Genomic DNA, 13,248 nt, shown 5'->3' with positions numbered 1-13,248 from the left:
CAATGTCGTACATACATCGGACATAGTGCAAATTAACATAAGCTTAATTTACACCGAGCACTTGATACGCGTACTAAGTACTGGGAGGGTCCCGTTAGCACACATCCCGATAGCACACAATCATACATATTGACCGATGCCTAGGGTAACCAGAACGGTTAGCCAATCAGAAGGTTCTAATGTTTATTGGCCAATCGTACTTTTTTTGCTTGAATTGATTTTGGAAACCTCATGCGATGATGATACGAAACTCGCAGCTTATGGCCTTGTTTACACCGATATTCTTTGATACGCGTACTAAATACTACTGGCCAATCATAGCCAGTCTTCTAAAGAATGGAATGGCTATGATTGGCCAGTAGTATTTAGTACGCGTATCAAAGAATGTCGGTGTAAACAAGGCCATAAGCTGCGAGTTTCGTATCATCATCGCATGAGGTTTCCAAAATCAATTCAAGCAAAAAAAGTACGATCAGGTATTCCCACTATCACGATTTTTGACATATACTTGCTATTTATAAATTATATAAGTTATAATTACTTTATATATTAGTATAAACACTGATGAGAGAAATTGTGTTATGTATTTTGAAAAACGGAAATATATCAAGGACTGAGAAATAAAGCAAAGCAAAAGGTTTGTATTATTTTTATATATTGCCATATATTTACTGTTTAACGAGATTGTATAGTAATAATCATAATAATCATAAACATTAAATTTATTTTACTTTTACATTTTTCTACATTTAAAATGAATTAGATGTATATATTCCTGTTTTATTTCCTTGCTATTTGGAAAAGAACAAGACAGAATAAAACTAGTATAAAATTTACGATTAAAACGAATAAATTATTTTATTAAGCTGTATTGTTTTATTAAGATTATTTTATTAATTTGCACTTCCAATTTAGGAATTCTTGGAATATTTTATGAATAGATAAAATTTTATGGTAAATTAATTTTATATAAAAAATGGCAGCCCAAGAAACAAGTATAAAAGTAAAACTGTTAAAATTACATTGTCCGTTTACTTGGGAAATCCAAGAAAATGTGATAAAGCATACTATAATGTATATTAATAGCAGTAATGCAGATTATGAAAATGAAATGATAGATGATGAAGCATCTTATCCTTTAGAAGTGTTAATAAACTTTTTGTTTAATTGTTACAAAACTGTATTAAGTGCAGATAATGATGAAGCAAGAAAAATAATTACAAAAGCCGAAGATATTTTAATGCAGATTCAACAAGAGTATAATATTTGTTTATATATTTTAATATTTTTAATTTGCTTGATTTTTTTACTATTATTAAAAATTATTTTATTATATTATACTATTATTATATTAAGAATTATTTTAGGCAAGAATTATGTCAAATAATAAGAGCAATCGAGCATGTATTTTACGCAACTAAATGTTTTGTCCTATATGATTCTGAAGAGTTGAATCAGTTAGAAGAGATATTAGAAAATATTATTGATACGGACAATTTCAGTAATGAAGAATTAGGTGCTTTATATGGTTGTCAAAGCGTTGTATGGTCTTGTTTAAATGATTTTGGAATAAACAAAGCAATTGATTTTGCTACAAAAGCAATAGAAAAAAATCAAGACTGTGCATTATGGCATTTTATTCTTGGAAAAAATCTCAGGCGTCAAAGACGTTCAATCAATGTTTCATCTGGAGTCTCAGATGCAGAAAAAGAACATTTCGAAATAGCCAACGCTATTTCTAAGAATGAAGTGTTTGAAATTTATTATTTACAAATGCGTATGGAGACTTTTCATAAATTTAGCAAAGAAAGAGATTATGTTACGAGAAAAACTGCTAATGAAAAAGAAGTATTACAAATGGCCAGGAAAATGGTTAAAACTAAACTAACAAATTGTAAAGTTTTGTTAAAGTTAGTTCTTATGTTTCTGCGTGCAAACGTTTCAGATGAAACATTGTTAGCAAAAGAATGTCTAGATGCTGTAAAGAGAATTGCACCAAATAGTTCTACATATCTGCATTATACTGCAATGTTATATCAGCAGTGCGGAGATTATAGGGTTAGTATAATAACTAAATGATAATATAAGTTTAATGACATTATAATATTTTATATTATTGAAAAAAAATTGATAAAAGATTTGATAACATTAAACTTTAATTTCTAAGATCTATTTAAAAAAATTCTAACAATAATAAAAAGCATTAATAGAGACAAATACAAGTTATAACGTAGATATATATTACAAGTATTTTTATTTCAATAACCATTAAACTAAATGTATTAAATGTTAGTACTATAGAAAAATATACTTTTGCATCAATATCTATCTTATATGTATATAGTTCTTATTTGTCTATTAATACTCCATTAGTTTAGAGATTTCTAATACCCAGTAATTTTCCTTTTTTGTAAAAAATAAATTTTATATATATGGTCTATTTTTAGGAAGCTATGAAGTATTTCAAAAAGGCTGCAGAATGTAATAACTTTGTCGCAGAACTAGCATATATACAATATGGTTTCGAGACGAGAGAGTTAGAACCATTACCACATTTATTGCGAATGTTGAAGAAATATGATCATTTAATCAAAGAGCGACAAATTGCTTTGCTTTTAGCTATTGCAATTACTTATTATTCTCTCTATAAGGACATAACAAATGCAGCAGAATATTTTTTAAAAGCTCTTATAATAGATCCACTCAATAAAAAATTAAAGGTTTATATATAGTATATATATATATATATATATATATATATTTTGTATGAAGAATGTTTAAAAAAAAGGTTCAGGATTTATAAGATAAATATCACAAAGTCAGTAAAAGTGAAAACATAGATTGAAAATCAAGACTGTTAGAATTAAAAGTAATTCTCGGTTTTGTTAAACCAATTTACTTATTTCTATTATTGTGTATAATGTAAAAATAAAAAATTTATTTTATAATTTTATACACGCACACACACACACACACACACACACACGCACGCGCGCGCGCGCGCACACACGCACACGCACACGCACGCACGCACGCACGCATATATATATATATATATATATATATATGACATTTAATAAATGTCAGGATAACAATGTATAAAATAATTATTTGTTTTTACATTGGATATTATAAATAATAGAAACAAATAAAGCATTTATGTTATCAAACCTGACAATAATTGTTTCTATTATTGACATAGATGATTTGATTTTTTTATTTGTATTTACTAAGCATTTTTTTCAATTTAATACTTATAGCTTATAAAGTCCTAAACTTTTTTTAGAACTTTAAACATATGCATATATGTACTTAGGTACATGTATGTATACAAAATATTTTATTTTAATAGATACAGTCGAGTATCTGGAAATGAAATGGTTGGAAATGATTTTAGAGAAAAATGTTTGTAGATAAAAGTTGTTTGGCTTGAAGGAAAACAAATTAGGTGTTAGTTTGATCATGGATATATGTGCCAAAATCATATGTAGGTCAAACCTTATTTTATTAAATGGAATTACCATTGATCTTTTATATAAATCGATTCCTCATAATATTCTACATCAAAAATTGTAAAAGTATAATAGCAAAAATTGAATAGTTATGAGAATTTTATATTTTAACTTGATATAATTTTACATAAACTATAAAATATTTTGTAAAATATTCATTTTTCGATCATATTGTCTCAATATTTTATTGTATAATATTATGTATAATTTATAATACTATAAAATAATGAAAAATCAATTCATCCAAAGAAAAAAAGAGTTGTATTAGAGAAAAAATATAAAACTCATATTTTTTCTTAAAAGTAATTATTTTTTTTTTATACCAATTGTTTCCTCTCATTACTTTGTGCATAAAAGAATTGAAATAAGATAAATATGAATATTCTACGAGTATTTCATAGTTGATATAAAGTTATGTCAATTTAATTTAGGAAATGTCTTGTAAACTTTTTTTAGTCATTATATTTTTATAACTTTTTACGCAAAAATTATGAGGATTCGATTTATAAAAAAAAATTTGAGAGGTTTCATTTAAAAAAAAAAAAACAAAGTTGACCTTTATATTATTTTGGTAAGTACACCTAAAGTCATATTAATTTTTTTCCCTTTTGAGCTAAATAACTTTTATCTGATTGTGAAACTTTTTTTTAAATCCATTTCCAGATATTTGACTGCATCTATTAAAATGAAATACATTGTATTGTATATTAATAATGTATATCAAACATACATCAATACATGCATTAATAATATAAAAATAATTATACAATATATATAATAGATCATGAAATCTTTTTAAAATAATTCAAATTTTGTTTTCCTTTCAGACATATTATAAATTTCTTGATTTTAATACATCGAATATTTTATTCTTTTTAAACAATCAATTTTGTCCTCTTCTCGAGAGTAAAAATTATCAAGAGATAAGTCAAAAAATAAAAAATTTTTTGAACGTAAAAAATGTAACCACCGACAACTTAACTGATTTATCAGGATTTGAAAATATTTTTGCAGAAATGTCTTTGCTTAAGTAACGAAACAAAGCAACCCAATTCGAGTATTTAGTTACAAATGATGGTTGCCAATACATTGGTGTTATTATTGTTTTAGTTATATTTTAATTTGATACTTTATTGTTATGCCCATACAATTGAATTTTAAGCACACTATATTATATATTAATATATATTAAAATTATAATATTAAATATAAGTAATATGTTTATTTAAATAATAATTATAATGCAATTAAAATTGTAATATTAAATAACTAAAACTAAGTATATTAAATATAAGTAATTATATTAATAAATAAGTTTTTAAATATAATATGATAATTGTGTGATGTATCTAAATTTTTTTTATTGAGAGAATAAAAAGATTGTTACATATAATAAAAAAAATGTTACAAATTAAATTTATATATCCATATTTTTTGAATTTAAAAAATCACGTGCAATTAATGTGCAATTTCTATCATATTAAGGATTAACTTTAGTATATTCAAAACTCGCATTCCATGCACACGAAACTTCAAAACTTTTTCGGAACACAATGAACTTTACCAGTGTAGAGATAAAGATATATAATAAAGAAGTATGTGTCTATGAACACGGGACTATCCAATCCAACAATGATTTGAGAACATTGCTACAGAATCTGCGAGACATGCAATCGAGAGTTAATGTTTTTTTAACTACACTGATTCAACAGCAAAACGTTATTAGCGGAGAACAGAGTAATCCAATATAAACACACCAAAGATATCGAATTAATTTTCTTTTTTCTTTTTCTTCACGTAATTTATAATTTTTGTAGAAACGACGAATCGATTAATTTTCTCGGACATCGAACGAGATTCCGTTTTGCAGGAAGAAGAAGAGGTTAACCCCGCCAAAAAATGCAAGTTGTCGAACTAGATGTCAATTTTTTGTACACCCTGTGTATCAATAAATATTAATTTTCAATGTTTTATAACGAGGAATTCGAATGTCATTACTCGTGTTTCTACTCGCTTCGTTTTCCAGAGCGCGGCATTTTTATCAGATCGCGGATCGCAATCTCGTGTTTGTCGATAAAATGGCTAAAACAACTTGATAACGCGCTTAAGGAGAGAACAATTGTTAAACGAAACGACGGTGCAAGCAGTTTGTTCGGGCTGAAACACAGTTTGGTAATTTGTCATTTTCCGCAAATGTTACGTCGATCGTCTGGACAAGCTATGTATTTGTGTTTCTCGACTTTCGTTATATTTGTACGTCAAATAATATTTCTAACCTGGCAACATTTTTCATCTTTTTTTCGCATGTTTTGGTAAATTTAGCCGGGTCAGTCTGATTTATTTAATTAAGATCAATTTGGTGTTTAACGTTAAACGTATGATAGAAAAGAAATATATAATTTAAAAAAAATATATTGCTGCTATATTTTTATATCTCAAAATATAAAAATATAGCAATAGCGTTTACACATTAGCACACCTTGCCGAAAGTTGTTAAAAGCATTTCTAGATTTTTTGTTATTTCTTCTATTTAAAATAAATATAAAATGCAGTTATATAAAATCTACATATTCTGTCCTTGTTGAAATTTGCAGCTGACTATTGACATCTATATCTATTTTTTTAAACAAGCAACATGTCTACCATGTTGTCAAATGAAGCTCAACTACGTTACATGATAGAATGGTTTCAAGAATGGTCTGAAATGCAGCGGAATGATTTCCTGAGAGTATTGCTCGAAAATTGTGGTCCTCCAGGGCTTGTAAATGGGCTAGTTGCTGGAATGGAGAAATTGGATTGCGAAGGGTCCAATAGACCTCCAAGCTTGTTCCAGTGTCGTGTCAAGCTCTTTAAAGAGTGGAGTAACAATTGGTCACAAAGTGAGAAGGATACCTTGTTGGCAGCCATTAAGAATATAGATAGTAAGTTTGCTGAAAAATATGAAGAAAGATTATCAGCACTAATGGAAGATAAACAATAATCAATCAGTACTATTCTTACAATTTAGATCTACATATATAGCTTTTTTTTAATTAATAGAATTTGTAGAAAATTCATTCTTTTTTTATATTTATTTTTTTTTAAAGAAGAAGTATGTATGTTATACTATTTTATTATGAATGTATATGTATTACAGAAATATTAATACAATTAAATTGTATACTTCGCATTTAATTGAATAAGTAAAAGTGTCACATAAATAAAATTCTGATATTCATATACATTAGCGTCATCAACTTAATTGAATTCTTGGGAATTTCTTATGTGTTAACATTTGATTTATGCCATTTCTAAAATCTCATTATTGACAAAAGATTTAAAATTCAATATTTTGTGTGACAATTATATGGATTGTATTGCAATTAATATATTTAATTAAAAGATTTTATTTAATATGAAATAAGTAAAATAATTATAAAATGTACAAATATATTTGATAAATTTTACTTTTCTTAAATAAAATAACAAGTAAGGAGAACGGCTAATAGAAGCTGAATGCTATTAAAGATGTCCAGAAATATTTATCTATTAATTGCATAAAGCAAATTTTTGCATCAAAAATAAATATTTCTGCATTTCTCCTTTAACAGTGCTCAACTTGTAATAAGCATTCTTCCTATTCCTTATTTATTTACTTTTCTTATTTTAGAATTTAAAGTTATTTTAGAGATTTGAGAGAAATATATATATATATATATATATATATATATATATATATATATATTTATTTATTTATTACTCATTGTAAACATTCTTCTACCTTTGCATTTTTTATATATTTTTATATTCAAACACTCATTATATAATCAAATTGCATCTATATTAACTATTTTTTTTTTTATTATTTCCGTTTAGATTTAACACATCCAACTATAAAATAACAAATTAAAAATTCAGATATAACATGTAATTAATTTTTGTAAGGATGTAAAATATTATGCACGAATCTCAATGATGATATTAATAATAGTAATTATATAATGTTTCAACAACTTAATAATAATAAAATGTGTAATTCTTTGATAAGAGATCTAATTTCCTATATTTAGATTTATTTTAAGTCTAAAATGTATGTTTTTCAAAAAAGAATATTTAATAGATTTCAATTTTTAAATAAAAAAATCTTCGTCTTTCAAAATTATAAAAATATATTATCATTTTTTTAAATTTCACTACAAAAAAATATGATATACACTATAATATATCAAAAGTTGTTATAAGTACAAAAAAATTTGTTATAATATTTGAATAAATATTTTTCTTTCAGATTTCTGATTTCTTATTAACAGTCCACTGAACTATGGCACCAGAAGTCATAATTCAAATGACACTTCTAAATCATATAGATTTCTTGTAAAATACATCTAAATATAAAACATGGTTTTGTTATAGATTCTACAATTACATTTATGAATTGTTTACATAGATTTTTTTCATGTAAACATATGTACTACGTAAATTATTATAAACCAGTAAAATGATAAAAGTAATAATATATTAGTAATAATAGAGTAATAATAAAATTAGAACATTTTTGATATATTAAGAGACGTTTTATTTTAATTTTTTCAACCTTTACCTTGTAACGGAAACTTTTTGACGGTAGTGTATACAGGGTGACTCAAAACAACCTGATGTCCTTACAATAACCTTGAGCAAATTCTGTTATAAATTACCTTTATATATTTATATATTGTTCTAATGCCAAATATTTTGTACTTATTATTATAATAATTATTATTACACAATATTATCGTTTAAAGTTTATTGAATTATTGCATTCTATACGATATTATACCACAGTTTAACTATTTTCGGTCCGGAATCTTCCCCTTAAACCTTTGATCCTACGACAAAAATTTGAGAGTGAGGGTATAATTTCCCTTTTGCGGTGGTAGCATGAGAGGATTTTTTGTCGTAGGATAAGAGGTTTTGTAGCATAAGGGGGTCGTAGGATAAAGGCTGTGGCACATAAAAAAATTTAAGCAGTAAGATGTAAGCAGTAGCTATCGACCAATCATAGTCGAGAATCATAGAAGCCATTTTAAAACGTAAGCAGAGCTGAAAATTCTGTATGGTTGAAATTGTTACGTCTTAAGTCTTACGGCTTAAGTTTTTTTATGTGCCACAACCTTAAAAGCCGGTCTATAATGGCAGCGGTACAGAGTAAGGAGTATGAAATGGGATTTGCCCATTTCGTTACTCCCGGCTTTTAATTCGTCAGTTGTTACTTCTTACTCCTTACTCTGTATCGCTTACTGCCATTGTAGACTGGCCTTAAGAGGTCCGACTGTAGTTACGACCATAGAGATATTATATATAAAGTACGGGAGGGAGCCAAAAACGCGATAGCGAAATAGAAAGAAAACGCTGCATATGGACATATATGTAATACTACTATATTGCTAACACCCATAAGAGGAAAAGAGAAAAAAGATACGCTGAAAAGAGACAAGGGTTGGTATTCATAGTCCGATCTTATAATTAAGATCGTCTTAAGATCCTGTTTAACCAATCAAATAGTCGCATAACATCATTTTATTGGTTGAACGAGATTTTAAGACGATCTTAAATATAAGATCGGACTATGAATACCGGCCAAGTATAGCAGGAATTTCTGCCATGCTGCGCATGCGTGACGTCTATAGAGGCGTGGCTTATTATACACGGCTTGTTCGAGAGATATGAAATAGACACATATATATATATATATATATATATATATATATATATATATATCAGCATATGCGCACATTGCACAATATTCCTTGCTAGAGCGAGACACGAAGTATCGTCCGCACCGTAATGTTTGCTACAGTTTCTCGACTTCCGTTAGCAATATAGTAATATTACATATATGCATATGGAGCTCTGTACAGTTAGCCGAACCACTTTGATTTTTTTATAATTAAAATTAACTAATCGTTTGGTCATCGTTTGGTGATGATTGGTCATCCAATTAAAACGTTTGGTTATTCATTGTTTTTTTTAAATTAAATAATTAAAATTTCAAAGTAAAGTTAGCCGAACATTTTTATTTTTCGTTCAATCGAGTTAAACAAGAGCTTATTCGATGCAGAATCGTTAGGTCGTCACAAATAAATCCTTTACAACATTTGGTGATCCATAGTTTATCCGAAAAATAAAAATGTTCGGCTAACTTTACTTCGAAATTTTAATTATTTAATTAAAAAAAAACAATGAATAACCAAACGTTTTAATTGGATGACCAATCATCACCAAACGATGACCAAACGATTAGTTAATTTTAATTATAAAAAAATCAAAGTGGTTCGGCTAACTTTACGGAGCTGCGTAACTGTAGACTGTAGGATAGGGAAACATATATAAGTATCGTATTGCGTACGTGTGAGCTCGGTGCTCGGCTAACTTTAGCTAGCTAATAAAAAAGGATAGATATAAGAGCCGCGGCCGCAGTGATTGGTTTATAAACACATGCATAAGGAATTCAACCAATCGAATTCCTTATGTATGTGCCCGACCCTTAAGGCTGTCGCACACAAAATGCATAAGCTACATGTGCATAGCATAAGATTGTATGGATCAATGAGCATCGAGTATTAAGTCGCCATATTAATTTACATATTATTATTGGTCCATACGATCTTATGCTATGCACATGTAGCTTATGCATTTTGTATACGATAGCCTATACTGTTTCCTGTCTTCTTCCCACTAAAGCTGGAGTCACACGACATATGTTTTTCTGTATGATTTTCTTGAATGCTAGCTTGTATGCTGTACGCTGCTTGATTTGTTGTATGGAGCGTTGTATGAAGACGTCAGACGTATAAATAGTATTTTATGGCATATGACATATCAACATGTCAATATATAATATGGATAAACAATAACTTTTGTATTTAAATGAAATTTTGCGACGACGAAGAATGGTTGCATTTGCTTCCACTTTTATTGATTTATTAATATTATTATTTATTAATCTTTAGTCCACGACATATTGACATATAGGTTACTAAAATGACATTTGACATATTAACACCTCACGAAGATTGTGTTGAATTTCCGACACGCTGATTGGTGTATGCAAGGAAGCAAGCATGAAATAATGTACGAAATAATGCACCGGAGCAAACACAGAAATCATACTGGCTAGTCTACCGCGCTCAATGCACTGAGGCGTTTAGCATGCATAGGTGCAAGCACAGCAGCGTATGGCCTAGCATACAAGCAATCATACAGAAAAATATACGTCGTGTGATTCCAGCTTAAGCTGGTAACGAGCGACGATCGACGCTGCTCGATTCTCGATTCTTGAGACGCGTGAAAACGTTAAATGCTTTTTTTTACTTTTTGTATTAAATATATTATATTATATATTATATATTTATTATTATATTGATTATTTTATATATATTATACATATTATTATTATGATTTTAAGATGTAAATATAAATTATTAAAAGTTGTATCTGGAATAATGTATCTTAAATTGCTGATTTATTGAAAGAATAAAGGATATATCCATGTGATATCTAAACAATAAAATAAAAAAATTGATAAATATATAAATGATGCTAATATTTCTAAGATTATATACACAAAAATAAGAATAGATAGAAAAAAGAGAGAAATAGCGTTGCATAATTTAATATAATAATTATCTATATTGTATGATAACATTTTAACATATATGTAAATATATCGATTGTCCGACAAAATGTATCGATTCAGCGCAGTTGACGAATTTAGTGCAATGATCTTTTGCTATTTTAGTATTATTTATTCTTGAAAATTTTTTATTATTTATTATATGTATAACATTAAAAAATGAGAAAAAATTTGTTTTATTTTTATAACTAATTTTTTTCCATCATTCTGCGTCTTATTTTGTTATATATATATAAATAACAAAATAAGACGCAGAATGATGGAAAAAAATTACTTGAAACAAATATTAGTTATAAAAATAAAACAAATTTTCCCATACAGCACGGAAATGTTGCAGAAACATTGCATAGATATTACACTGAAACATTGCAATATTGCATAGAAGTTGCGAAATATCTCTGCAATGTTGTTGCAAGATTGCGGCAACATTGAAATGTCCGCCCTGGGAGATATTGCAATGAAACATTGCAGCAACATTGAAATGTATGTTTTCAGAAACATTGCAATAAAATATTACAGCAACATTGAAATGTGTGACCTCAGAAACATCCCAGACAGCACAAAGTCGACTAAAAATATTACTAAAACTGCGCATATTTTTGTCAAAGACATCTTTTAGTCGAAGCGTTTAGTCTACGGAAAGTTGACTTAAAGCTGTCTTATGACCTGAATTCAGTCTCTTATAAGCCTATCCATATGTTGACTAAAAGATGACTATTGTAGATATCTTTCAGTCGTCTTTATAGCTTCTTTTAGACATCTTTTTAGTCATTTCTAATATTTTTTTTACGTCTTAATTATAAGTTATTCTTAAAGTTATATTTCATATTTTGTATCTCTTATTGGGATTATACCAGAAATTAAATTGATAAAAAAAAATATACTTTATATTTCATATTTAGTAGTACCTGTATTCTTTGTAGTCTTTATATATTATATGTTATGAAAACTTGAATACGAGTTACAGTTAAGAGCACGACACGTAGCGGCAAATAAAGGAACACGTATATTATAAAATAGATCTTTTTTGTCTTGTCGAAAAGATGACTAAAGAAATGATCAAAAAAATATCTTTTCGTCGACTAAAATTAATTATGACTTTTAGAAGACATCTGTTAAACATCTTTCAAAAGATAACTTTTTTGTGGGCAGAAAGATATCCTTTTAGACATTTTTTAGCCTGGTTAGAAAGATGACTTTAAAAAAAAGACATCCTCTCGTCATCTTTTAGTATTATGTGCTGTCTGGGCTTTACCGCGTTGACATATGCGTGCACTACTGAACACTGAACAGACGACGCACATTATAAAATTTAGCGCATACAGCGCCGTCGTTTACGCAGAATGTTTCTGCAACATTGCTGGATCATTTCGATGAAACATTGTAATTGTATGTCTTTGTAATATCCATGCAATATTACATTGAAACTTGCAATGTTGCAACGTTGCTGCAATATAACTGAAAGTTTCGGTGCTGTATGGGTTTTCTCTACCTATATATGTGTATATATATATATATATATATATAACAAAATAAGAAATTAACAAAATACCAAGAGATCATTGCACTATATTCATCAATTGAACTGGATCGATACATTTTTAGATAATCGATACGTTATTTATACGCAGTAAAATGTTATCGTGCAATATCGATATAATTATATTAATTGTAAGTTAGTCGACGTCGACTCAACCCCCCCCACCAAAATTATTAAATTCCTGCCTAGTGTGACGAGCTCAAAATTTTTAATTTGCGGGATATGAAAGCTCATAAATAGCTCGTAAATTTGCAGTATTTGTTTTTTTATTTTTACAAGGGGGGGGCTAGGTCGACAGACGTTATTATGTGGCAATTCCAAGGACTTTAGAAAAAATAATTGTCAATGCTTGTGTTTTTGATGCTAAAGCTAACGGCACACGATGCTTATTTTCGTACTAGACCGCATACAAATGCCATAACTAACTCATTAATTGTAATTTCGATATTAATACATTTTCAAAGTATGATGTAGGAAAAAAGTTCATACAAAATTGGTCATATATGGATTTTGTCAATATCTGATCATGTCTTGGCAAATAT

At 27.8% G+C, this 13,248-nt stretch overlaps 1 protein-coding gene and 1 long non-coding RNA gene across 4 annotated transcripts; both read left to right on the top strand.

The window, feature by feature from the left end:
• The first annotated feature begins 403 nt into the window (after positions 1–403).
• On the top strand, positions 404–4,698 carry LOC140666768 (uncharacterized). Of its 3 annotated transcripts, none has more exons than XM_072894286.1 (6): positions 404–476; positions 554–637; positions 916–1,257; positions 1,368–2,058; positions 2,448–2,720; positions 4,340–4,698. In XM_072894286.1, exons 3-6 carry the CDS (start codon positions 977–979, stop codon positions 4,544–4,546), a joined length of 1,452 nt encoding a protein of 483 aa, XP_072750387.1. In that variant the 5' UTR covers positions 404–476; positions 554–637; positions 916–976; the 3' UTR covers positions 4,547–4,698. The 3 variants fall into 3 exon arrangements, with proteins under 3 accessions (XP_072750387.1, XP_072750389.1, XP_072750388.1); XM_072894287.1 differs by having other exon boundaries at positions 428–466; XM_072894288.1 differs by lacking the exon at positions 4,340–4,698 and adding an exon at positions 3,353–3,814 and having other exon boundaries at positions 424–637.
• A 260-nt stretch (positions 4,699–4,958) lies between these two features.
• On the top strand, positions 4,959–5,815 carry LOC140666770 (uncharacterized). The gene is made up of 3 exons (XR_012046846.1): positions 4,959–5,249; positions 5,330–5,413; positions 5,539–5,815. It is a non-coding gene; the product is annotated as an uncharacterized lncRNA (long non-coding RNA).
• The last annotated feature ends 7,433 nt before the right edge of the window (positions 5,816–13,248 follow it).

This window comes from Anoplolepis gracilipes, chromosome 6 (assembly GCF_047496725.1).
Source record: "Anoplolepis gracilipes chromosome 6, ASM4749672v1, whole genome shotgun sequence".
Taxonomy (NCBI): Eukaryota; Metazoa; Arthropoda; class Insecta; order Hymenoptera; family Formicidae; genus Anoplolepis; species Anoplolepis gracilipes.
This window is presented reverse-complemented; position numbering and strand designations above follow the sequence as displayed.